Source organism: Myxine glutinosa, chromosome 12 (genome assembly GCF_964187855.1).
Source record: "Myxine glutinosa chromosome 12, kmMyxGlut1.1, whole genome shotgun sequence".
NCBI classification, from domain to species: domain Eukaryota; kingdom Metazoa; phylum Chordata; class Myxini; order Myxiniformes; family Myxinidae; genus Myxine; species Myxine glutinosa.
This window is the reverse complement of record NC_136272.1, coordinates 14,408,176-14,435,224: the sequence shown is the minus strand read 5'-3', so window position 1 is coordinate 14,435,224 and position 27,049 is coordinate 14,408,176. Positions and strand designations below refer to the sequence as shown.

General features: G+C 49.1%; 2 protein-coding genes across 3 annotated transcripts in view; both read right to left on the bottom strand.

Moving 5' to 3' along the window:
* Positions 1–13,846, bottom strand: part of LOC137438191 (bone morphogenetic protein receptor type-2) — a 121,588-nt gene extending 107,742 nt beyond the window's left edge. Inside the window, exon 1 of the mRNA XM_068133223.2 lies at positions 13,663–13,846. Coding sequence (XP_067989324.2) covers positions 13,663–13,720 — 58 coding nt within the window. The 5' untranslated portion in view covers positions 13,721–13,846. The remainder of the gene's footprint in view (positions 1–13,662) is intronic.
* Positions 13,847–22,009: 8,163 nt separating this feature from the next.
* NDUFA5 (NADH:ubiquinone oxidoreductase subunit A5) overlaps positions 22,010–27,049 on the bottom strand; it is a 62,789-nt gene continuing 57,749 nt past the window's right edge. For both annotated transcript variants that reach the window (XM_068133229.2, XM_068133230.2), the window contains one exon: positions 22,010–25,148. In XM_068133229.2, coding sequence (XP_067989330.1) covers positions 25,047–25,148 — 102 coding nt within the window. In that variant the 3' untranslated portion in view covers positions 22,010–25,046. The remainder of the gene's footprint in view (positions 25,149–27,049) is intronic.

The following is a 27,049-nucleotide window of genomic DNA, read 5'->3' as shown; positions in this document are numbered from 1 at the left end:
AGGGACTGATGATGAATTGGTAATGGCAAATTTTGATGTGCAGTTGGAGATGGCAAATTTTGATGAGAGTTGAAAATGGCAAATTTGATTGGTTAGGAGGGAGAGAAGACGAATTTGGTTTATGGGAGGAACGGGGAAGACAGTAGGGATGTTTGTTGATTTGTAAAGTAGATGTTTATGGGTAGTGTTGTGTTTTGTGGATACAGTAAGGGGTAAGGGAGGGGCCATGTAGGTTACCTGGTGGGGGGGGGGGGGGGGCGTACGATAGGAACGTACCTGTCTCACCTGGTTCCCATGTGCCCCCAGTGTGCATCACCTTACATTGCGTGCACTTTTGCGCCCTTACCACCTTACTCACTTGTCTGCTTCTTTTGTCTCCCACCTCCGAGGATCTGGCTTTGGGGAAGAGAGAGAGAGGAGAGAGAGGTGCTGGCTGCGCAGTTGTGGGCCTGCACTTTCGCTGTTTGCTGCCGGGATCGATACACCATATGGACCGCAATGTTTGTGGCCACCCACAATGGACCGCAGTTCGTTTGCGGCCAAGCACCACCCGGGGATGGACCTATGGGTCAACGTGGCACCTATGCCATACAGGTGAACCACTTTTAGTTAACACCAAGTGCACCACAAGAAGAGCAAGAGACACCTGCAGGGTTAAGGGTTGTCGAATTTATTTTTATTCCAATGAACAATGGTGACTGCACCGATTGGTGGTGGGGTGGTGCTTTTGATGCTCGGGAAGGGTGCTCTGCACGTTATTAAAGGCCGTCGGCCACAGAGCACTCGTGGGTTGGTGTATCGATGCTGGCAAGCGTGCTCTCTCTATGCATAACATCTGCATGTGTTCCTCCAAAAACAGGTCCTGGATCGTAGTGTAAATAGCAGCGTAGTCGTGTAAATAATGCTCCCTACCGGCTGTATGTTTAGTTTGCGAATTCTTTCCGGATTCGGTTATCCTGTGGGTGTGTTTCTGTGAGGAGAAGGGTGCAACGTCGCAGGGGGACATATTTACTCATTTGTGAATATCTGTAAAACTGTCGCACTCAGGGTAGAGTTAATAGTAGAGGGAACTACATTGCGTGCCACACTAAAGTAGGTAAAAATTTATCGGGTCGGGACGCCCCGAGGGTAGAGAAGGGTGCAATGTTGCGAATATGGAATTTGGCCTCCATATCCGCTTGTAAATATTCCCCTATTTTCTCCAATACTCCCCAACTTTCCCCAATCCCCCATTCCCTAGTCCCATTGCATGTAAATAACAATCAGTAGAGCCGACCTTCCCCTTATTCCCCCATTAAATGTCGTGCCCAGGTCCACCGCACCACACGTAGACAACTTTCGGACATCTTCCTAGTTATTCTTATTCTATGTCAGTTAAGGCCTCGTCTCCATTAATTATGACTCTTCGTTGCACCAGAATGTGATTATATGGCATCAGTAGTGAGTTTAGGACCTTTCCCATACCTCCTTCCATCTTCTTCCCCAACAATTACAACAACAACAGAGGAGATGGCGGCGGAGCGGGGGAGGATGCGTCCTCACACCGGCTCGATTAGCGCCATTGACCACGCGCTCCACGGGGTTACCACGGAGGGGCTGGCTGTCAGCTCCTCCTCAAGGGCGGAGCCTGGTAACCCCCCGCACCCAATCAGAAGGGCGGACCGATTCCATCTGGGGCGGCGCTAACGAGCCGAGGGCGTGTCACTCCCCGCCGGATATACGCGGCCCCGCGCCGGATGTGACGTGAGATGCGCCCCCAGCTGGAGAAAGAAGGACCTGCGAGCGCTGAAACAGATGCGCCTGAGTTTGGAGAGGCCTGAGAAAGAACGTCACCTCTGAGCGCTGCGACGAGACCTCCCCGCATCTCTGGACCGAACCGTGTACCCTGCTTTGAGCCAAGAGTGCACCTTGAGCCATCGATACCCGCTTTCCTGCCATCAACCCCCGTGTGAGTCAGCCGTTGTCCCGTTTGTCTGTCGTCTGTCCGGGAATAATATAAGCTTGTGTCTAAGTGCTTGTCTTTCTATGTTGTACCTCTCGTCCCTGTAATCTGACCTTCCGCACGAATATAATCTCCTCCGGAGGTCTTGAGAACCGTATCCCTGGTGTCTGTCATTATAATTCAGCCGTGTGTCTTCTTTTTCCTTATTGAGCCAGCGTGGCGCGGCTTCGTCAACGTTCGGGTACAATCGGGTAATTTGTGCGGACACGACGGCCATTCCGCTCGGCCCACCTTAACATCAAAGTCGTGTCTGTAACAATATATATTGTTACGGATCCGGGGGAAAGCACTCCCGTTAGCAAGGGGAGGTTAATCCCCTTGTCCTGTTAAGCTGGCCGTCCGACCAGTCCTGGGGGTATGACGTCACTTCCGGTCGATGGTAAGTAGGGTTGTAAGCCCAATTTGTCTTAATACCTAAGTACTACCACCGGCCGTAAGCGAGGAAATACTCCCACCCGGGCCGCAGCGTGATTGGATTGCACCGAGCGAAGCGAGCTGCGACTCGGGCCGTTAGCAAGAGACTAAACCCGACTATAAAGCGTTTGGCCGAAATCGCGCCACAGGTATTCAATGGGAAGAAGGGACTAAAGCGATCGGGGGAAAGAAGAAGCCAAAGTAAGGAATACCAGATATTTATTAACTATATACAAAACCAAAACCAAAGTGGAAACAAAAGGTAATGTACAGTGAAGAAGAAGAAGACACAGGGCAGCCTTAAGCAGTCTTATATTATTCCCCAGGACAAACAAACAGACTCACATGACAGGGAATGGCAGGCAGGAATGGCTGGAAGGAATGAGAAGGCCCAGGCAGACGGTAGGCGTCGAGGTCCGGCTCCAGGAGTCGACTCGCGTCGTGGCGGGAAAACCCTGGCAGGCAGCGAGCGCGTATCGTTGACCGCGAGCGGACGTTGCTTATAGCGATGGGACTGGGATGCTCCGTATATAATAAATGGCTCGTGTCAACGCTCTCTCTCTTGAACAAAATGGGGGAGATGCCAGTTCGTTGCGCACTCCAGTTCCTCCTCTTCTCATCTGTCCCTTCTCACTCGTCTCTTCTCGTACCTTCTCACCCAACTCTCTCGTACCTTCTCACCCAACTCTTGTAAGCAGTCCCTCGCAGCCGCTTTAATTGCCCGTGTTGGAATCAAGCCGCCGGCTCTGATGACACGCCTACCGGTTAGCTCACCGCAGCGCTGGTTGGCCGGCAAAGGGCTCGCTGACTCCAGCTCTGATGATGCGTTGACGTGCCACACCTTGTTCTGGTGGCTCCGCCCCCTTCTTCCTCGGTTTGACCGCATGGCTTATGGCGGCATGGTGCCAACAAAAACAGCCCAATGCAACGGTGGCGAACGCGGCTGGCAAACGAAGTACTGGGGCCTATCTTATTTGATTAATGCAACGCAGATTCAACTATTGGGAACAGATCCTTAACTGAAACACACAATAATGAAATAACTACGGAGAGGTCCTATGGTTTGCTACGTGTTGTACATGGACTAACGAGGGTGCGATCTTTAACAAGCCAATTGATGGGGATATTTACAGGGGAACATTTATAAGGGAAACATTTACTAAAATTTACTAGTGAAGGCTCTAAAAACCGTAACAATCTATATAAATAAAGGAGGAGTGTCTGTGTGTGTGTGTGTGTCTGTCTGGATGTCCGCTTATAACCCAATAACTACACATCGGAGAAAAGTTTTAGACACAGATTCAGAATCAGCATAAAATTCCGGTGGTTATAGGCTACTTTTTATTTTAATATCAATGGTGTAAAAAACCGGGCCAGCTGCAATCCACTTGAGGCCACGGCCAGAGCAATTTCCGACTTTTGACGAACCTTGGCCAGGATGATATTAATGAGGAATGTTTTTCCTGTCCCGCCAGGAGCATCGAGGAAGAATATCTTGCCAGCATCATCATCAACACTCTTCAGGATAGAATTAAAGGCTTGCTGTTGGTCCTCAACCATTCTTGGGACATTCTGCTCTACAAATGTGGTCAGCTCTTCCATGCTGTAGTTTGTGGCGGCGCTATTTCCGCTTTCCGATCCCATGACGCATTGCAGTTCCGATTCGCGATAAGGTCTATGCGCTATCACCGACACTTTTCCACCTTTTTCATACCTTTTAATCAGATTTAACTTATCTTCCATCGTAACCACATTACGCTTGGAAACACTAGCATTATCCTTCTTCGGACCCATGGCTAACACAGACACAGTAAAGGCATACTGTACGTCGCCTCTGTTTTGAATGAGAACCAGCAGTTGCGCGTACGTACAGTATACTGTACGTACATTTTAATATATTTTTTATGTGCTTTTTATTGTATTTTAAATTGTTTTTTAGCTTCTTTTATTGTTAATTTATGTACTATTTTATTTATTTTAAATATATTTTTAAGGAAAACAAATGTTTTCACATCTGTAGGAGTGACGTAAAGTCGCACATAATGACGTTCGCTGCCCGGTCATGAAAGAAATTATGATTCTCTTGACAAAGTGACAGATGAAGATCAGGCAGTAAACTTCCCAACTGAGTTTCTCAACAGTCGTCAGCCTCAAGGACTCCCAAACACACAGGTTGATTCTCAAGGTGGGAGCACCAATCATGCTTCTAAGGAATCTTGATCCACCAAAGCTGTGTAATGGAACACGATTGACAATCCAGCAAATGATGCCGCATGTCCTAGAGGCAACCATCCTCTCAGGACAATACAGAGGAGAGAAAGTATTCATTCCAAGGATACCACTTATTCCACCTGACCTTCCATTCTCCTTCAAGAGGATTCAGTTCCCCATCAGGCTATGTTTTGCTGTGTCCATCAACAGGGCGCAGGGGCAATCAATGAAGGTTGTAGGCCTGAATTTCACAGAACAAGTGTTTGCCCATGGCCAGCTGTACGTGGGCTGCTCGAGGGTTGGAAAACCAAGCAATCTTTGTCTTGGCACCACGTAGGAAAACCAGAAATGTTGTATACCCAGAGGTTTTGAGAAATTGAAAATTGAAAAAACGTCATGTAGGAAATGTACTGTGATATTGCTCTAAAATATACATGTTCTTTTCATCATATATTTGTCTTATTCTTATTCAACCCGGGCGAAGCCGGGTACCTCAGCTAGTATATATATGACGATGATGTCCACTCCTGCATCTTCAGATGCATATGGCGGCCGAAGCAGTTTCTTCACTATTGGACACAATCCTGATCGGGGCGACACTCCTACGTAAAGCCCCAAGTCACACCGGGCCTGCGACCAGGTTACGACCTAGCTGCGACCGAAAATTTTGTGAATCGCGGGCAAATCGTAGAAAGAGCACGCGACTGGTCGCAGAGGTTGTGGGTGATCGCCAGAGCAAAATCAGTCGCAGGTGGGTCGATGGTCATGTTCAAAACTTCTGACCTGCGATTCCAAATCGTAAGAGGTCGTAGACAGGTCTTACATGGCCGTACCACCAGTTGCGCCTGGACGCATCACCAGTCGTGCATGATCGCAGGTCAAGTAGTCGTACGATTGGTCGTGCTACTGGTCCTGCCACCTGACGATTGGTGGTGCCACCTGTCGTACGACCTCACGATCGGTAGTGCGACCAGTCACGACCTGTCCCGACATGTTGCACGACCTTACGATTGGTGGTACCACCAGTCTTTAGCTCGCAGACCCAGTATACTTGGATCATTATACTATAATATAATATTATTATATTATATTGTGGCGGACACAAAAGTCCACTGGCGTGGTGACATCATTCCGCGCACCAAGTGGGCGGTGGCCACGCCCGAGGGGTAGGCGTGGCCTCATGATATACACCGGGCGCGCAGCCCGGAGCGCGCCAGTGTTACAGTGAGCTCCTGAAATAAAGACGCTTATAAGTTACCGCTTGTCCGCTTCCTCCTTGCTCGCAAGCAGCGCGCGTAACGCCGCGCTTTACTGGTGACCCCCTTGACGTTGGATCTGCCGGAGCGATCCTTCCACACGCGACGCCATTGCCATGGCCAACTTCATCAAACTTCCCGAATTTTGGGAGGCTCAGGCCGAAGTCTGGTTCGTCCAGGCCGAAGCCCAATTTCAGCTTCGGCGCCTCACCGGCGATGACACGCGCTATTGCCACGTCGTCGCCTCCCTCGGGCCCGGCACGGCCGCTCGAGTTGTGTCCGTCCTTCGCCACCCACCGGACGGCCACAAGTACGAAGCACTCAAGCGGCTACTCCTAGCCACGTTCGGCCTCACGGACGACGCACGGGCCGACCGCCACCTGGATCTCCCCGAGCTCGGTGACACGCGCCCGTCGGTCCGAATGGACCATATGCTGTCACTGTTGGGCGACGAAGCCCCCGGTTCTCTATTCCGGGCGCTTTTCCATCGCCAACTTCCAGCGCAGGTTCGCCTCGCGTTGGCCGGGACCGGGCTAACGGAACCCCGAGCATTGGCAGCCGAGGCGGACAAGTACTTCGCCGCTTCGGACACGCGGGCGAGAGTCGGCGTGGCCGTCACGGCCCTCGTGGCTGATGCTGCTGATGCTGCTGCTGATGCTGCTGATCCACAGCATCAGCTTATACAGCATACGCAGCATGCTGATACGCACCTCGTGACCGCCGCCACGCCCCGCCCACCGCCGCAGCGAAAACCGCCACCGCGGGGAAACCCGCCAACTCCACCGGCCTGGCGGAGCCAGCCGCGCTCCTCCAGCTCCACCACCTGGTGCTGGTTCCACGCCAAGTTCGGCCACGAAGCTCGGCAGTGTCATCCGCCATGCTCCTTCAACAGGTCGGGAAACGCCTGGGCCGGCGCTCAATAGTGGCGATGAGCGCCGGCCGTTCGAGCAGCCTGCTGTTCATAACGGACACCTTCTCCGGGTGCCGTTACCTGTGCGACACGGGAGCGCAGGTGAGTGTCGTTCCCGCCGGCACGTCAGACAAGCACGCCGCGGGTGGGGGCCCCGCGCTGCTTGCCGCGAACGGGACGCCCATCCGTACGTACGGAAAACGCTGCCTCTCTCTGCGGTTCGGAGGGCAGGTTTTCCGATGGACGTTCGTCACCGCCGACGTGCCCATGGCACTGCTTGGCGCGGACTTCCTGTGCGCTAATGGGCTCCTGGTCGACGTCAAGCGCAGACGTCTTGTCCAGGCCGAGACGTTCAGCTCGCTCGCTTGTGCGTTGCCCAGCTCAACGAGCGGCTTGCCAAGCGGCTTGCCGAACGGTTCGGTTCCGGCCACGTTGGTCTGTACGCTTCCGGCAGCGGACGCATTCACCCGCCTCCTCGCCGGCTTCCCGGCCCTCACGCGGCCCACCTTCTCGGCGGGGGCCGTCAAGCACGGGGTGGCCCATCACATCCCCACCGTCGGGCCACCGGTCTACGCCCGGGCACGCCGCCTCGAGCCGACGAAGCTGGCGGTGGCAAAAGCGGGGTTCGCTACCCTGGAGCGACTCGGCATCGTTCGGCGCTCAGAGAGCGCTTGGGCGTCGCCGCTGCACATCGTGCCGAAGCCCGGCGGGGGATGGCGACCGTGCGGGGACTATCGCCGTCTCAATGACGCCACGACTCCCGACCGCTACCCCGTCCCCCACATTCAGGACTTTTCCGCCCGTTTGGCGGGCATGTCCTTCTTCTCGAAGGTGGACCTCATACGCGGCTACCATCAGGTCCCCGTCAGGCCGGAGGACGTCCCGAAGACGGCGGTCATCACGCCATTCGGACTCTTCGAGTTCCTGCGCATGCCCTTCGGTCTGAAGAATGCGGCTCAGGCGTTCCAGCGACTGATGGACAGCGTCCTGCGTGACTTGGATTTTGTCTACGTCTACCTGGACGATATCCTCGTCGCCAGCGCGTCCCGCGAAGAGCACCTACGCCACCTCCGCACGCTCTTCGAACGCCTGGGCCAGCATGGCCTGATTGTGAACCCCGCAAAGTGCCGGTTCGGCGCCACCATAATCGATTTTCTGGGGCACCGTGTCACCAGGCACGGAGCCGTCCCCCTGCCGGCCAAGGTGGAGGTGGTGAAGGGGTTTCCGCGCCCCCGCACGATCAGAGGGCTGCAGGAGTTCCTGGGCATGGTGAACTTTTACCATCGGTTCCTGCCCCGTATCGCCCAGCTCCTGCGCCCCCTGCACGAAGCTCTCCGAGGTAAGCCGGGCAAAGGCGACGTTACCTGGACCGAGCAGATGGACACGGCATTCACGGGCGCGAAGCTCGCCTTGGCTAACGCCACCATGCTCGCGCACCCGGCGCCCGATGCACCGATCGCCCTCACCACCGATGCCTCGGACTACGCGGTGGGCGCGGTGCACGAGCAATGGGTGCGTGGAGCTTGGCAACCGCTGGCGTTCTTTAGCCGGCAGCTTCGCCCGCCCAAACGCCGTTACAGTACCTTCGACCGCGAGTTGCTCGGGCTTCACTTGGCGGTCAGGCACTTCCGCCATCTGCTCGAGGGCCGTGCGTTCACTGCCTTCGTCGACCACAAGCCGCTGATCTTCGCGATGGGCAAGGTCACCGAGCCGTGGTCGGCCCGGCAGCAGCGTCACCTCTCGGCCGTGTCCGAGTACACGACGGACATCCAGCACGTCGCGGGGAAGGACAACCCGGTGGCGGATTGCCTTTCCCGGGCCGTCGCCCACGCAGTCCACCTCGGCATCGACTATGCCCGGATGGCAGCGGACCAGGCCGCTGACCCCGACGTCCAGGCCTTGCGGACCGCCGTCACGGGCCTCCGCGTCACCGAGGTGGCGTTCGACGGCGCGGGCGCGGCCCTCTTGTGCAACGTCTCCCTCGGGCGTCCTCGCCCCATCGTGCCCGCGGGCTGGCAGCGCCAGGTGTTTGACGCCATCCACGGCCTGTCCCACCCGGGCGCGAGGGCCTCCCAAAGGCTGATCGCCGACAAGTTCGTCTGGCATGGCCTCCGGAAGGCCGTCCGCGGCTGGGCCAGGACGTGCCTCGCGTGCCAGCGCGCCAAGGTGCACCGGCACACCCAGGCCCCGTTGGCCCCGTTCACGGTGCCGGAACGCCGGGTTGACCACGTCCACGTGGACCTGGTGGGACCTCTGCCCCCCTCGCGGGGTTTCACCTACGTCCTCACCATGGTGGACCGCACCACCCGGTGGCCGGAGGCCGTGCCCTTGGCGTCGACAACGGCGGCCGATGTCGCGCAGGCTTTCATCGCCACCTGGGTCGCCCGGTTCGGCGCCCCCTCAGACATCTCGTCCGACCGCGGCCCCCAGTTCACCTCGGAGCTCTGGGGGGCAGTCGCGCAGGGGCTCGGGGTCTGGCTGCACCAAACCACGGCCTACCACCCCCAGGCTAACGGCCTGTGTGAGCGATTTCACCGCTCATTGAAGGCCGCGCTCCGGGCCACCCTCCGCGACGGCGGCTGGGTCGACAGGCTCCCCTGGGTCCTGCTGGGCCTCCGGACGGCGCCCAAGGAGGACCTGCGCGCATCCGCGGCGGAGTTGGTCTTCGGGCAACCGCTGCGGGTGCCGGGCGAGTTCCTCCCCGACTCCACGGCACCATGGTCCACGGCACAGCAGCGCTCCGCTCTGCAAGAGACCGCCCAGAGGTTCGCCCCGGTGCCAACGGCATGCCACGGGCACCCACCGACGCACGTCGCCCCGGAGCTTCACACAGCGGAGTACGTGCTTCGTCCGCCACGATGCCCACCGGACACCACTGCGGCCCCCGTACGACGGGCCTTTCCGCGTGCTGGAGACCGGGGCGAAGCACTTCACCCTGGACATCGGCGGTACTCCTGACCGCGTTTTGGTAGACCGCCTCAAGCCGGCCCACCTCGACGTGGACCATCCACCGCCAGTGGCCCGACCCCCACGTCGGGGCCGCCCCCCTGCGGGCGGACCCCCGGCACCGCCCAGCCCCGCCGCCACGCCGCCCCACGGTCCTGCACCCATCCCAGGGGCAGCCAGGGGCATCCCACCTGGCATCCCTGCACCCCGGACGCCGCCGATCGCCAGGGGGCGCTTCGGCCGGGTCATTCGTCTGCCCCGCAAACTGGCCCTCCAGGTGCGCGGGAATTCTGGGGGGGCGCCTGTGGCGGACACAAAAGTCCACTGGCGTGGTGACATCATTCCGCGCACCAAGTGGGCGGTGGCCACGCCCAAGGGGTAGGTGTGGCCTCATGATATACACCGGGCGCGCAGCCCGGAGCGCGCCAGTGTTACAGTGAGCTCCTGAAATAAAGACGCTTATAAGTTACCGCTTGTCCGCTTCCTCCTTGCTCGCAAGCAGCGCGCGTAACGCCGCGCTTTAATATTATATTATATTATTTTATACCATTCGCGTGTGTTAGGCGTGTGTTTTGCTGTGCGTGTACAACAATGTTTTTGTCAGTGTTTAAGGGTTAGACGTGTGTTGACAAGACGCTCGCTAAACGACTTTAGTAAATTTGGTCCGATGTTTTGATTTAAATCGCTTAATTCTTAAACAAGGGCTGGCAGGTACACAAACTCGGCTCCAAGCTGTCTACCCTGGGTTCGAATCCCAACCAAGCTATAAAGTGGCATCGTGGTGATTCATAGGCAGTGTGAATCATCATTTCCAGGATCGACGTTAAACGGGAATCCCGTCTGCTGGCGTTAGTTGGTAGACCCCACGCCACGGTGTCCTTCATGAAGAGTAGGCGAGCCATCACCGGCATCCTGAATAAAGTACAAATTCCTGTCCGAAATACTTCTGGGAATGCAATGGCAAACCACCAGTACAGTGTGACGATTGTCAAGAAACTGTTTCGGTAGGACGGAGTCTTTGTCATACAGTATGGAGTATGGGCCTGTACATCAGAATCATTTAACTTTAACACGATATAAATAAATATTTAATACAGCATGTCATTCTATTCTTCAACACGATCTTATTCCTGTGACTTCTTCTTCATTAGCCCACCTTTCTTGAGGGGTCGGCCGGGGGAAGCTTGGCCTGAGTTTGTCACGAACCGGTTGGCCAGGCCTGACGTTCCGCTAGTCAGGGCAAGGATTTGTAATTTGTTGAGGGTGGCTGCGATAGCTCGCCTACTCTTCGCGAAGGACACCTTGGGGTCTTTAACGCCCACAAACGAACGTCGGCAGACGGGACGTCCGTTTAACGTCCATCTGAGGGATCGTAAACACATTTATGACATTTTATAGCTGCGTCGGGAATCGAACTCACGACTGGCTGCGACTGGCTGCGATCGATCGTGCGAGCGTTCGCAGGTCGCCACGATTGATTGTCCGAGCGGTCGCAAGTCGCGACGATTGATTGTCCAAGCGGTCGCAAGTCGCGACGATTGATTGTCCGAGCGGTCGCAAGTCGCGACGATTGATTGTCCGAGCGTTCGCAGGTCGCCACGATTGATTGTCCGAGCGGTCGCAAGTCGCGACGATTGATTGTCCGAGCGGTCGCAAATCGCGACGATTGATTGTGCGAGCGTTCGCAGGTCGCCACGATTGATTGTCCGAGTGGTCGCAAGTCGCGACGATTGATTGTCCGAGCGGTCGCAGGTCACCACGATTGATTGTCCGAGCGTTCGCAGGTCGCCACGATTGATTGTCCGAGCGGTCGCAAATCGCGACGATTGACCGTACGATTGGTCGCTGATCGCCACCACTATTCGCACGATTACCTACGATTGATCTTGCGATCGATCTTCTCCAATCGTTGGTGATCGCACAACCACACTACCACCAATCGTACGATGACCCCCTAAGACCAATCGCTGTTTGCGATCGCAAATGGAGAGCGTAGCAAACATTGACGATTGGTCGTACCTCGGCCAGATTGCCATCAATCACACGATCCAGAAATCGTACGATCCAGTGTGACTGAGGCCTAAGACACTCAAATGGCTCATTCATCCCAGTAAGCTGGTACTCATTCCGCCGACCTCAGAATGATGACAGGCTGAATCAACCCACCTGATGTTAATTCAACAATCGACTCGGATTTGAACTCAGGACCCAAGCCAACACCAGGCTATATATACATTATACACAAGAATACATTATACACACGTATACATTATACACACGTATACATTATACACACGCATACATTATACACACGTATACATTATACACACGTATACATTATACACACGCATACATTATACACACGTATACATTATACACACGTATACATTATACACACGTATACATTATACACACGCGTATACATTATACACACGTATACATTATACACACGTATACATTATACACACGCATACATTATACACACGTATACATTATACACACGTATACATTATACACACGTATACATTATACACAGGCATACATTATACACACGTATACATTATACACACGTATACATTATACACACGTATACATTTTACATTATACACACGTGTACACTATACATTATACACACGTATACATTAGACACACGTATACATTAGACACACGTATACATTAGACACACGTATACATTATACACACGTATACATTAGACACACGTATACATTAGACACACGTATACATTTTACATTATACACACGTGTACACTATACATTATACACACGTATACATTAGACACACGTATACATTAGACACACGTATACATTAGACACATGTATACATTATACACACGTATACATTAGACACACGTATACATTAGACACACGTATACATTATACACACGTATACCTTTTACATTATACACACGTGTACACTATACATTATACACACGTATACATTTTACATTATACACACGTGTACACTATACATTATACACACGTATACATTAGACACACGTATACATTAGACACACGTATACATTAGACACACGTATATATTATACACACGTATACATTTTACATTATACACACGTGTACACTATACATTATACACACGTATAATACCATTTTACATTATACACACGTGTGTGTGTTATACACATTATATATACACATTATACACACGTGATTGAAACCTCGAGGAAGAACGGTGCCCAGCTGATGATCCGTGCAGTCGGGAAACAAATCAATTGCTTACGGGTTAACGTTCTTGCTTTAGGTGGAGAAACTATGTTTGAGGTTTACAATTTAAATAAAGTTGAATATGGGATGTTGTGAAATTAACATCATTTACAACAATCCTTTAAATTATTTAAGTTTAGGAACAACCGATACTGTACAATTAATTAAGTGTGTGTGTGTGTGTGTGTGTGTGTGTGTGTGTGTGTGTGTGTGTGTGTGTCTGTGAATTAAAGAGAGGGATAGAATTGTGAGGAACAGAAATTAAAAAACGAGATGTGTATATGTATATATATATTTTTTTTCTCAGATATAATATATATATGAACAATGATCGTCTCAACGCCGTTGTCATACATGTGACGCATGTATAAGCTCATTCCTGAGCCTGAAACGCAATTTGGAAGATGGAGTAAAAGAGGCGAATGTATTTTTGGAGTTTGGGACCCTCATGGAGGAAATCCAGGACACTTTTCCCGTGCAGGTGTCCGGTGAAACCCCCACAATGCCCGTGCGGTGCCCGTTGGCACAGTTATAATTGGCAGCGAATGCCAAGCGGAGAGACCGGGAGCGAGATGGTCACGTGACTTTGCCAAAGGTTTACATCGACACGAGATTTCGATGAGCCTCGACTCACGTCCTCTGCTGTTAATAATAAAGATCGTCCATGTAGATCGGCCCTACCTGCAGCGACCATCACCAGAGGGACGAGCAAAGCCACGTGGCCCCGACGTGGATCCATGGAGGCAGCAGCACCAGGAATCCTCGGCGAAGGCTCCAAACCTCGCACGGCTCTCTGGGGCTGCCCGAGTCGGGGCCTCCGGAAGAGCGGGAGCGTTTTTAGAGCCGCCCAGAGTGAGCGCGTCGTGTCGGTGTCGATCCGCGGGCGCTTCCTCCGCCCTTTTCCTGCCACCTGCAGAGACCGCGCCAAGGGCGGGATCGCTCATCGGGGTGGGGAGAGGTCGGGGCCGGAGGGGACGTACGTTCGCCATGTTCCTCGGTCGGAGTGGACGAGGTTTTCAGAACGAATCGTGCGACTTGGAAAACTTCCACGTGAAGTTAAACTCAGGTTTATGCGCTCCGACGCCCGGTGCCAGCAGGAGGTGCTGCATCGCGGAGCAGCGTCCACTGTTGGGAGACGTGAAGTGGGCTATCTCGTGTGCTCGCACAACATTAATAAACACAAGATTCATATTTATATGATGTCACCTGACAAGTACAAACTATTTAGAAATTACGTGTTTCTGACATGTCACGGCGAATCCATGCCATGCCATGTATGATGCAGCATGATCTGCTCCATGTCCATCCATCGGGATGATGCATGGATTCTGTGAAACAGGTATGGAAAATGGTGGAGTGGATTACACAAACATTTACTGCCCATTTATAACCATTCACAAGAACCAAGACTCCTTTTCAGATTAATTTCTTGTTAATTCACCCTTTCCCTGTGCTCGTTATAGGTACCGGTATTTAAATTTAAAATGTATGGAATGGTCTTCCGGTGGAGAGGTACTGACAATGTAGTGGCTGGGCAAGTTTAAATGGGATTTAGATATGTATACCTGGATGTATTGGAGATAGAGGGGTAAAAATGGCGATATTGGCGTGTGTGCAATTGTATAGAGGTATTGGCTACCTATATTGGTAGGTATAGGTAGCAAATGTGTGTGGATGAGTGAGGGATACTGTTACGACCTATAGCTCCAGAGGTCTTACTTGTACTCGGGAGGTCAATACGTTACCCGTGTGCGGGCCGCACCGTTTAAGCAGTTAGATGTGACCGAGCGGAGTTGTCATCCGAATGCTGACGCAACTTTACGTCCCCACTCACCGATACACAGTATGCAAATGTAGGCCAATCCCGTAATGCCATGCAAATTCAAAACAGTGGAGTGAATGCAAATCCTTTACTCAGGATATACCAAAACACAGGATATACAACCAAGCAATACAAAAACCATAGGAAAATTCCACGGAAATGTGGGGGTAAAGTATAAGTAATTACATAAAGACAGACAGGCGCCAAGACAAACGCCAACAGATATCCCTATCTAATCCCAAGAAGGGGAAAGGAGGGGGGCACAAAATAACAAAAATTATATTTGCCAGGATATAAAGAAAATAATAATGAAAAGAAAAAGGGGGGGGGGGGAAGGGAAATTCAGGCCTGTTTGAGATGACTTCCATTGGCCTAGTCTCAGCCGCAGGCCTCAGGGATGGCGCCTCACCATCTCTCTCTCTCCCTCTCCCTCTCTCGGGACGTGTCCTCAAACTTCACGAACCAATGGATCAGCGTAATTCTTTCAACATCAGGAAACAGCACGTTGCCTCAGGTTGGCCAAGATGAGGGGACAAGGAGCACACGCTTCTGCTCCTTCCCTCTTTGCTACACGACGCCACATGCACCGTGCCCTGATAGGCTCTCCTCCACAACAGCTCCACACCTGTCCCTTCCATGCAGATGGTGCCTCCAACCGGCAGCCCTCAGGGAGGGGGGGGGGCATGAGGGGGATCACTGAACTCCTCCATGAGCCCTCACAGGCCGAGTTACTCGTCGCAACAACTGGGCGCCCATCTTGCCTTTGTTCCTGCTTTTTCTCTCTTGAGCCTGCCTTTCCAGCCACTGCTTCCTCTTCCTCTCTTCATTCCCTTCTCAGGCCACTCATGAGGTTCTCACCTATGAAACTATGTAGAGGCCTCGAAGGGGGGAAGAAGGTAGATAAGGAGATAAGGAAGATCTTTTAACATAAAAATGAAAATAAAATTGTAAGAAAATAAATAAAAGGAGCTATTCTGGTTCCACAGCCGACCCGGCATTCCACCTGAGGTACACCTTAACCGTCATGCCTTCCCAACGTTACCAAGCAACCAGTCTCACGAGCGTACCTTCATACTGAGCAATCATTACGCAATAAACCCCATGAGCATAACATACTTGGGTTGGTGTAGCGCAGGTATGATGGGCAAAATGGCCACCTCATGTGTATCAACAACAACAAATCATTTTATTATCAAGTACAACAGTCAACAAACAGCACTTGGTGGAGAGCACACCTCCCTCCACCAGGCTGAACAATTTACGTTTTGTATTCCATGAGCCATGATAGGCCTGGAATTGGATTCAGACCTGAACCAAACTCGAATCAACTTGTTCCTGTCGCTAAACCAACTCATCTACCGAGTTTCATCTGAATCCGTGCACAACTTTTTTAGACATCGTGCTCACAGACAAACAGACAAACCCGGGTGAAAACATAACCTCGTCCACCTTCGGTGATGGAGAGTTGGTGACAACACCAATTCGCTAATTTAACCAACGTTTTGCCCCAAACTGTTCATTATAACCCGTAAATGGACAGGTAAAGGTTCAGAGTCTAACTGAAAAACGATTTCCTCTCGGGGTTGAACTCGAACCACTCGATGGAACTTGGTGGTTCAGGAAACATTTTTGTTTCGCCCCGAAACTTTTGGTTCTTCTGGGTCCTCGTGGTCTTTTGGGTCCTTGTGGACTTTTGGGTCATCTGGGTCTTTTGAGACCTCGGGGACTTTTGGGTCCTCGGAGACTTTTGGGTCTTCTGGGTCATGGGAGACTTTTGGGGTCTTAAGGACCTTAGGGGTCTTGAAAGGTCAAATGAACCTCAGCAGTCGAAAGAGTTAAAAGGTACATTTCAATCGTACGTAATTAATTAATTGATGTACGTAATTAATAGACACAAAAAGTATGACACACACACTTCATCCATTTATAGTAGAGCACGGACAAATCATGCAAGTTGGGAGGAGGAAATCCCTCCGTATTTTCCCCAGAGTGGGATGGGAAAAGTGACGTCATAACGATGGTGTCACTGGTACTCAGACTGCTCTGGGAAGTGTATTTGTTTGACGCCAAGTCAAATGTTGTCTCATGTATTTCTCTACGTGTGTGTGACTCGTTTTGCAGGTCCTCCACGAGCCTTGATATGTCGACAAAAAAAAGGAAGAAAAGAGATAGCAAGATGTGGAACCTCGAAGAAGACGAGACCCCTTGCTACTCTCAGCCCAGGCAGAAACTTGGAACTTAGCCAGAGTGCAGGAGATAACTCTCACCCTTTATTTAATATTTCAATGGTTGCAGGGTCTAGCCTGGAGACTCGTAAGAAAATGTTTTCTGGTTTGCCTCGGGATGCATGGACACACCTATTCTGTTATGAGCCGAAAGCAGTGACCTGAACTCACCCTCAGTCGGGTTTGCTTTTCCAAGTTGGGACAAGAAATTGCTCGACTACAACCGCCTCCCCAAATAAATCGGTGTAGGATGGATAGGAAAACCGCAGATGGGATGGAATTCAAACTGGTGCGTGAGAGGAAGTAGGCTTTCGTGAAAGTATTTCCAGGTGGAATCAATTTCGGATTCTGCATGGAGATGGTCCAGGTCCAATCCTTTTGTGATGGGACAGACTGCAGTCCCTGCCAGTTGGCCTGTGTGAACAGCCTCGTTGTGGGGCATTCGGGTTGCCCGCTTGTGATGGGCAGATATATATGGGCTTTGGGAAGAACATCATCAGAGTAGCCAAGAGGGGCAGAGGAGGAACAGGATGGAAAGTTATTCATAACTATTGCCAGGTGGGAGGATGTACCACTGTACCAGTTCCAGAAATCCGGGTTGGGAAGTTTACACATTCGGTCCCAGAGTCGCACAAGGCTTTCGCTGAAATGCAATGGCTGCCTGTTGTCGTGCCAACACCCCAGCCAGCCTGGCATTGTGACAGTTGGAATCGCTGCAGATGAGAAACAGGGAGTTGGGATGGATGATTATGAGTCGATATATGGTCGAGGAAATCGAGGATCGTGAGGTGGACGGTACACCACACATCTAGACTGTAGGTTTACGTGTACCTAGTCTAGCTTTACCCCCTTATACCTCATGGATTTTGATGTACTCCACTCACCTGTAAGCTGTACAGCCTGGATTTAAATCTCTGTCCGGCTATAAACTGTCATCCGGGTGTTTCACAGACAAGGGGTTTCATCATTGCGGCTGTTTGGTGGTGTCTGGCAGCAGACATCCCATGTGGCTGCATTAGTTGGTGGACCTCAAATATCCCAACGGAGTCCTTTGCAAAAGAATAGGTGAGATGTCGCCAGCAACATTGCCAAATTCCAAATGCTGGATAGTCCAATGGCAGGACTGGCCCATTGGTTAGTGAAAGACTTGGTCCGAGCTTCCCCCGACTAACCCCACAAGAACATGGGGATAATTGTGGCCAATAAAGGAGAAGATACACTTTACAGAGCGTTGGTTTTGCCCAAGCAGTTTCTTGGCAAGAGTTATACTTGGTGGTTTGCAGGTTGCCTTTGCAGCCTTTTTTGTTCCGTGCTATATCCTTTTGAATGCTGAGTGTCAACCAAGGAAGCAGCACATTATATTCTTGAAGTCTTTGGTCTGACCCGGACAGAGTTCGAACCGCCGACCTCCCAGATTCAGAATAGACGCTCCAGCCATTACAATACCAAATGCAATGATATATATATATATATATATATATATATATATATATATATATATATATATATATATATATATATATATATATATATACAGTGCATTCAGAAAGTATTCAGACCCCTTCACTTTTTTCACATTTTGTTATGTTGCAGCCTTATGCTGAAATCGTTTAAATTCATTTTTCCCTCATCAATCTACACTCAATACCCCATAATGACAGAGAAAACAGGATTTTAGAAAGTTTTGCAAATTTATTAAAAAGAAAAAACTGAAATATCACATTGACATAAGTATTCATACCCTTTGCTATGACACTTTAAATTTAGCTCAGGTGCCTCCCATTTCTCTTGATCATCTTTGAGATGTTTCTACACCTTGATTGGAGTCCACCTGTGGTAAATTCAATTGATTGGACATGATTCGGAAAGGCACACATAAGGTCTCACAGCTGACGATGCATATCAGAGCAAAAACCAAGCCATGAGGTCGAAGGAACTGCCTGCAGAGCTCAGAGACAGGATTGTGTCGAGGCACAGATCTGGGGAAGCCTACAAAAAAAATCTCTGCTGCATTGAAGGTTCCCAAGACCACAGTGGCCTCCATAATTCTGAAATGGAAGAAGTTTGGAACAACCAGGACTCTTCCTAGAGCTGGCCACCCGGCCAAACTGAGCAATCGGGGGAGAAGGGCCTTGGAAAGAGAGGTGACCAAGAACCCATGGTCACTCTGGCTGAGCTCCAGAGATCCTGTGTGGAGATGGGAGAAACTTCCAGAAGGACAACCATCACTGCAACACTCCACCGATCTGGGCTATATGGCAGAGTGGCCAGACGGAAGCCAAACAGTTCAATCTTGGTTTCATCAGACCACAGAATCTTGTTTCTCAGTCTGGGAGTCCTTTCGGTGATTTTTTTGCAAACTCCAAGCGGGTTTTCATGTGTCTTTCACTGAGGAGAGGCTTCCGTTTCAGAATTACTATAAAGGGGCGCCAATTTGATTCATACAGCTGCATGAAGAAGTAAATGTATTTTATTTGCCATATGCAGGGTGCCCCGTTATATGAACTTTTCTGGAGCATTACTTGGTTCCTCCTAAGAACACAAGGGTAGTTCAGCATGCACACAAGATTTTTTGAATGTCCCTTCTTTTCTATTTTTTGCCATTTTCTGCAAGATATGGAATGTCCCTTCTTTTCTAGTTTGCCATATGGCACATACCATATAAAGGGGCCTTTTCTATGCCCCTGGCATTTCCCCAAGAATCCCATCATGCATCTGTAAGTTCAAGAAGTGTGATGTAATATTGTGGGCACTGTGCTTTCACAACTAAGCAAAGGTAACTGGCAGTTGTACGGTGACCAAATTACTACGCTCTCTGAATAACACTCGAGAAGTTTCCCACAAGCTTTTTAAGGCAGTAACAACTGCTCCAAAATATTTCAACAGGTAAACAGGAGAGATGATATTTACCTTCATCACCGAAGGTTATGTTTTCACCCGTTTGTCTGTTACCTGGATATCTCGAAAAGTTATGGATGGATTTGAATGAATCTTGGTGGAGAGGTTGGTAGGGTGGCAAGGGCAAATCGATTCGACTTTGGTGAATATCTGAATCCAGAGAAGAAAAGTTTTAAAATTTTGAAGCGATTCTTCACCATTAAGAGGTGGAGCCAAAAACAATATAGAACATGATATTTCAAAACGTTATGGACGAGTTATGACAAAACTAGGTGGATTAGTTGGTTAGGCGACAAGAACAAGCCGATTAGATTTTGGTTCAGATCTGAATCTAGATCTGGCCTATCAGTGGGATACAAAACAAACTGTTCAGCCTGGCGGAGGTATGCGCTGCACCGAGTGCTGGTATACAGGGTGTCCACAGTCATGCATCATAGGCAAAACATATATTTGTAAGGTTGGCTACATCAGTTGTTCAAAATGTGTCCCACCAATCTCAAAACATGTTTGTAAACGGAAAAGCAGGTTTCTCTGAATGTTCTTCAACATATCCGGGCTAATTTTTGAATTAAATAATTCAATTCCCTATGATAAATATCAATTAAATAATTTCCTTTGATGCGCGACTTTGTGGATGCCCTGTAGTTACCTCCACCCCGGAAGGTGGATGGAGGTTATGTTTTCACCTGCGTCTGTTTGTCTGTGAATAAGATATCTCAAAAAGTTGTGAACGCATTCGGACGAAATTTGGCCGAGGTAGGTAGTGTATGTGACAAGGACGAAATTATTAGACTTTGGTGAAGATCCGGATCCTAGAATTTTAAAAGTGATTCTTCACCAGTGATAGGGCCAAACCGACATATAGCAGGATATCTCAAAAGGTTGTGGACAGATTTGGACGAAACTTGGTGGAGAGGTTGTGTGTGTGACAAGGACGAATCGATTTGATTTTGGTGAAGATCTAAATATGGATTCGGATACGAGAATTATTTAATTTTTAAGTGATTCTTCACCATTAGTGACAGGACTAAAACCGATACACCACACGATATCTCGAAAAGTTAAGGACGGATTTGGACGAAACTTGGTGAACAGGTTGTGTGTGACAAGGACGAATCCATTCTGTTTTGGTGAAGATCTGATTATTATGGATTTGGATATGAGAATTATTTCATTTCTAAGTGATTCTTCACCATTGAGAGACCGGGCAAAAAGCGATATACTGTATAACATGATATTAAAAAAAGTTATGGACGAGTTATGACTAAACTTGGTGGATAGTTGGTTTGGTGTCAAGAACAAACCAATTAGATTTTGGTTCAGGTCTGAATTTAGATCCGGCCTATCAGTGGGATACAAAACATAAACTGTTCAACCTGGTAGCGGTATGCGCTCTACCGAGTGCCGTTCTCGTCGATTTTGTAGCTGTGCAAAGCCTGAGGCCTGAACTGCAATATTGCTCACTGCATTGCATTTCATGTTTCTAAAATTTAATTATTGTCAACTGATGTGTCTTGTAGAAGTTTGTCTTCAAATATCAAAGTAAAAAAAAAAAAAAGTAAACCCCATAAACTATAAACCAGCTTATTTGAAAGCACCTTGACTCATGTGCAAGGGTGTTTGGCTCAGCCAAACCAGCCACTCATTTTATTGCTGCAATTTAAATCAAAATAAATCTCAACTAGAATGGCACTCTTCATCGTCGCGACGTCAATCAATATGCCTCCGCCCACATTATTACATCATTATACAGGTGTTGGGCTATACAGGTTTATCCCTGGTGTTGGGCTAGCGGCTAGGGTGCCGGCTTAGGATACCAAGGATCCTGGGTTCGAATCCCGGTCGATCGCTGAATTAACGCCAGGGGGGTTGACTCAGCCTGTCATCCTTCCGAGGTCGGCTAATTGAGTACCAGTTCACTGGTAATTCCCTGTTTGTCGTTAAAGGCGGCAAAAAGGGTTGGCGTCAGGAAGGGCATCCGGCCGTAAAACATTGCTTCAAATAGGGGACCGAAAAACAACAACAACCACGGTTCCCGAAAAAGGCCAACCCCCGCTTTGCGGGGAAAAATGGCCTCTAAAGGTGGTTTTTTAAATTTATTATACAGGGTGAGCCAGAAATGGTCATTTTTGAAATTCGTGTGAAGCAAATAAAAAAATTGTATTTCAAAATAAATAAATTAATGATATTGAAATACACAACATGCATTTTTATCATTTTTATATTTTACCGATTTCGTTTTCTTTTTTTGCGGGCAGAACACTCGAGTGACCATGTGGAGTGGAACTGGTCGGGTGAGGAACGCGCTTTCGCTATCAAAGCTTTTTACAAGAATAATGATAGTGCAACTGCTGCACAACTTCAATTCAAACTCCATTTCAATGTTCAACATCATGGAAATGTTCCGTCTGTTCGTGCTATCAAGTTATGGGTTGAGAAGTTTGAGAGGACCGGTTCAACTGTAAAAGAGAAACCGCCGGGAGCACCCAAATCAGTAAGAACGGCACAAAAGATTGAGTGTGTAAGGGAGTCAGTTTTGAGAAGTCCGCATCGCTCCACCCGAAAGTATGCATCAGCCTTAAGAATTTCTCACACGTCACTACGTCGCATATTGCATGAGGATTTTAACTTTTATCCCTATAAATTTCAAACTGTCCAGGAATTAAGCCAAGATGATGAGATTGCCCCCAATAATTTTTGTGAGGGAATACTTTCATTTAAGGACGGAAATGAAAACCAAAACATTGCTCACAATTTGTTCATGTCTGATGAAACACATTTGCATCTGTGTGTCGATGTCAACAAGCAAAATACTCGTTTTTGTGCAGCCGAAAACGCAAGAGAAATGCACACAGAACCGTTACACAGTCCCAAAGTCACAGTGTGGTGTGCACTTTCGTCGTTCAGCATCATGGGGCCTTACTTATTTGAGAACGATAACGGAAATGCCATCACTGTTACTGCAGCTCGATACACCGATTTGGTTTCTAACTTCCTCTCCAGAGAATTAAACAGATTTGCAGAAGTGAGCCCAATGACGTGGTTTCAGCAAGATGGTGCAACCTCCCATACCGCCAGTGTCCAAGACTACTGTAAGGGCGCTCTTTCCAAAGCATGCAATTTCCAGAAACGGCGATATTCCATGGACAGCGAGGTCACCCGATTTGACTGCATGTGATTATTTCTTGTGGTCATATCTAAAGGACAAAGTGTATGTTAACCATCCACATACTCTTCATGAACTTGAGGAAAACATCAGACGCGAAATCAATGATATTGACGTGACCATGTTGCAGAACGTCATGAATAATTGGCGTCCAAGATTGGAGGAATGCGTCAGACGAAATGGTGCGCATCTCCTAGATGTTCTTTTCCACAAATAAATGGCATGTTATGTACTTCACTTTATTGTAAGAATTTGTTTTTAAATACAACTTTTCATTACCTTTACACGAGTGCTAAAAATAACCATATTTCTGCCTCACTCTGTACATGTAACCAAGTTTGACTTGCATCCCTTCAGTCGTTCTTAAGTTATCGTGGGAATGAGAACCTATCACGGACAGACAACTGTTACATATTTATGTGAATGTATGTGAATTACCATTCAGGTCTTTGCTTATCCATGTGTAGTAGATTAAGGGTTGTTGTGGTTGGAGGGTCAGGAGCCCTTCTGAAAAAGAAACAGGAAACGGCAGAGAAAAGACACGAGGAAGAAAAGCGATGAGGATTCTTCTTCCTCGCCCCGCTCCGACGAAAGGTGGCATCGATCTTGAGCTGCGTGAAACAGCGGCGTTCCCAAGCCCGTCTGGCGAGAGGAGTTACCGGGACGTGTACATACCCGGTGGACACGTCAAGTTGCCGTGGGGCCGTGCACCGACCCAGCGTCTGGCACCGTTCGCGGCACCGTCAACAAAGACGCGTACGGGTCGCGCGTTGAGGCCTACCACGCGTTGCAAGCGGCGTGTGGCTTTTGGCTTGCTTGACAGTACCCGCTTCGCGTGGCCACGAGGGGGCTGCAGCCGGGGTTCCCGGTACGATACCTGCCCGGTGGAAACACGTCCACCCGGGGTTCGTTCAACCGCCCGAGTGCGGCGAAGCCGACCATCATCTTGGTCAGGAGGGGCCCAGAGACATTGCGAGGGACAGGGACAAAAGGGGGTCGTGAGTACCAAAGGGGACACACATATATAAGATGGCCATCTTACTCGTCTAGGGGATTGATTGGGGATTGTGAATGGTTGATGGTGGATTGCTCGGGGAAAATCTCCGTGGTTGTATCATTGAAATTGTATGGTATCATTACCATTGAAATATATCCTTGAACATCAGTTTTCTCTTGGGTGGAATTCATATGGATTGCGTGGCGAAAGCGCATATATAATACAACTTTCTGGCGAAGTTCCTCTCACGGTCCAGGGGTCACCGAGACCAGGTATTCACCGAGGGGACCACGTAACACAACCCAAAAACATAATCATGCCTCCGGCGACTTTGTCGGCAGAGGCATAAAGATTGGAGGGAGGAGTTCGGGGAGCCTGAGGTCAATTTCCATGTTCTGATCACAGGATTATCCAGTGATGTCATAAAATAATAATTATATCGTTATTGCTACGATAATATTGGTCTTGTAAACTCACAGGATTTGATTTTCCAGAGGCAGAGTAATCTAGGTAGAATTATCTAGGTAGCTAGGTAGCAGAGTAATCTACAACTTCGTGGTGACATTAAATTTTAAGGGAAAACAATTTGTTTCTAAATCAGAATTTGCTGAGTTACCTTAACCTGTCATTTTCTATCATTGTTGCACCTGGTCTCCTCACACAATGACGTGCATATAATACGACAGTGCAAATGTTAAACAAAAATAAATAAATAAACGACTTGTGCTTTGTTATGAAGAATTCAGCCAAATGTGTTTAGTTATAACTGAACGGATACATGTTCATTACCTACAAGCTGGGGCGAAACTCAATTCAGATGTACAACAGTTTACTGGCATCAAAGACATTTCCAGGCCAAAAATATACACGGCATACATCAACAAACGGGCTGAGGTGGCGACAATTAGTTGTCACACAGGCCAAAAAGAAACTGATAAATATCCATGTAAAATTGTGTCACACAGGCCATTTCCACTGATTAGCAGGAGCCGTGCCAACCAGCAGCTCCCAAGGCTTCCACTCCACCATCTTCCGTGCAAGAAAGAGTTCCGCTTCAGCCTAAGTGCAGATGATCAGAAGGAGGGGTTAAGTTAGGGTAACTTGAGGGCAGATGATCAGAAGGATGAGTTAGGGTCACAGTAAGACCTGGATAGTAATACAATAACCAACAACAACAACAACAACAATTGCTTTGCAATACATGGCCCCTACCAATGTGATATTTTCTATGTCCAAAAAGGGCATGACTGAAAAATTGACGAAACGTCCTGAAACTAGAACTTGTTCTTTGACTTATCATAATAAAGCCATGCACCAAGTTTCAGTTTAATATGTTAAAGGGTATGGGGAAAAAGTCTGGAAAACCACAGGTGGGATGGACACTGGACAGACAGACAGATGGAAAGCAAAGCTATAATCTCCTCCGGTGAATCTGGGAGGGGAATAATAAGCAGACAAAACTAGAGGGTGGATCATATTTGATACTAGTTGTCGTGTATATTAATAATTTGAGGCTTTTTCTAGCCCGGACTCCACCAATCGGTGTGTGTGTGTGTATAATATTCTGGTTCCTCCTGATGACTCCATCTTTGTCTATTTGGGTTCCTCCTGATACTCAAACGCTGTATTTGGTCAGTTATTGGATCATAAGTATAATCAGAAGTCAAAGTCCATTTTAAAGCCAACTCGTAGAATAGACCCTTCTGCTAGTGGTCCAGGCCTTTGCAGCAAATGTTATGCCAAGCTGACCTGTTTGTGGCTTGATGTTTCCAGGTGAGAACAGGGATGGCACAAGACTTGAGTGTAGACTTAAGGATGTCCTTATAGCACTTGATAGGGTGTCCAAGATTCGCATCCATGCAGGAGTGTCGATAAGACAACAGCACGATAGACACTGATCTTGGTGTCCAGGTGAATGCCACGTTCATGCCAAAGGCGATGTGTCAATCTTCCAAAAGACACACAAGATGACTTTGACTGAGTCTTGATGTTACTTCGTCGTCAATCATTGGATTTTGAGAGAGAGGACACCTCCAAGATAGCAGAACTTATCTACAACTTTGAGTGCTGTGTCATCAATGGTAATGGATGTCTAAATGGAACAATCAATGGTTCTTGTCTTGGCTGAAGCAAGGCCTTGGTCTTCTTGAGGCTTCTTGAAATAGTGAATTGTGGAATCTTTTTATGCCTCCGCCCCCGAAGGTGGCTGGAAGCATTATGTTTTCGGGTTGTCCGTCTGTCCGTACGGGCTAAACCTCATTTTTCTCAGCAACCACATGCCCGATTGAGATGAAACTTTCAGGGTAGAAGTGACACCCATGTAGAATGTTTTTACGATAATTGTGATGTCATAGGTCACGTGGTATGGCAGCCATCTTGGATTAAACGCAAATATTAAAAAAATCTCTCGGAAACCGCTGAATGGAAAAATTTGAAACTTGGCACATTGTCAAGTACTCCCAATGGGAAACAAAAGCATCTATCTATAATTCCAGTAATCTCTGTATGTCTGTGTGTATGTCTGTGTGTATGTCTGTGTGTCTGTGACCACTGTTTCTCGACAACCACGGGTCCGATATACTTTAAACTTGCCAGGTATATTGCTGGGGACCCGAGGATGTGCCTTTTCAAGGTTTCATATTAATCGGACAAGTAGTTACCGAGCTATGGCGATTTAGCCGTTCGCCGTTCGCTTTGGCTTTGCGAATGGACCAAACCATTTCATGTAAATAGAGGGGGGGGGGGGGGGTTCTGTGGTCGTTGCGAATGGACCAAACCATTTCATGTAAATAGAGGGGGGGGGTTCTGTGGTCGTTACTGCCACGTGGTTTCAAAGTTTTTTTTTGTTGTTGTTGTTTGCACGCATGTTTTTTTGCACGCACGTACGGGCACCCACGTACGGGCACCCACGTACGGGCACGTCCTAGTGATATTGATGACATCATAGGTGAAGTGGTATA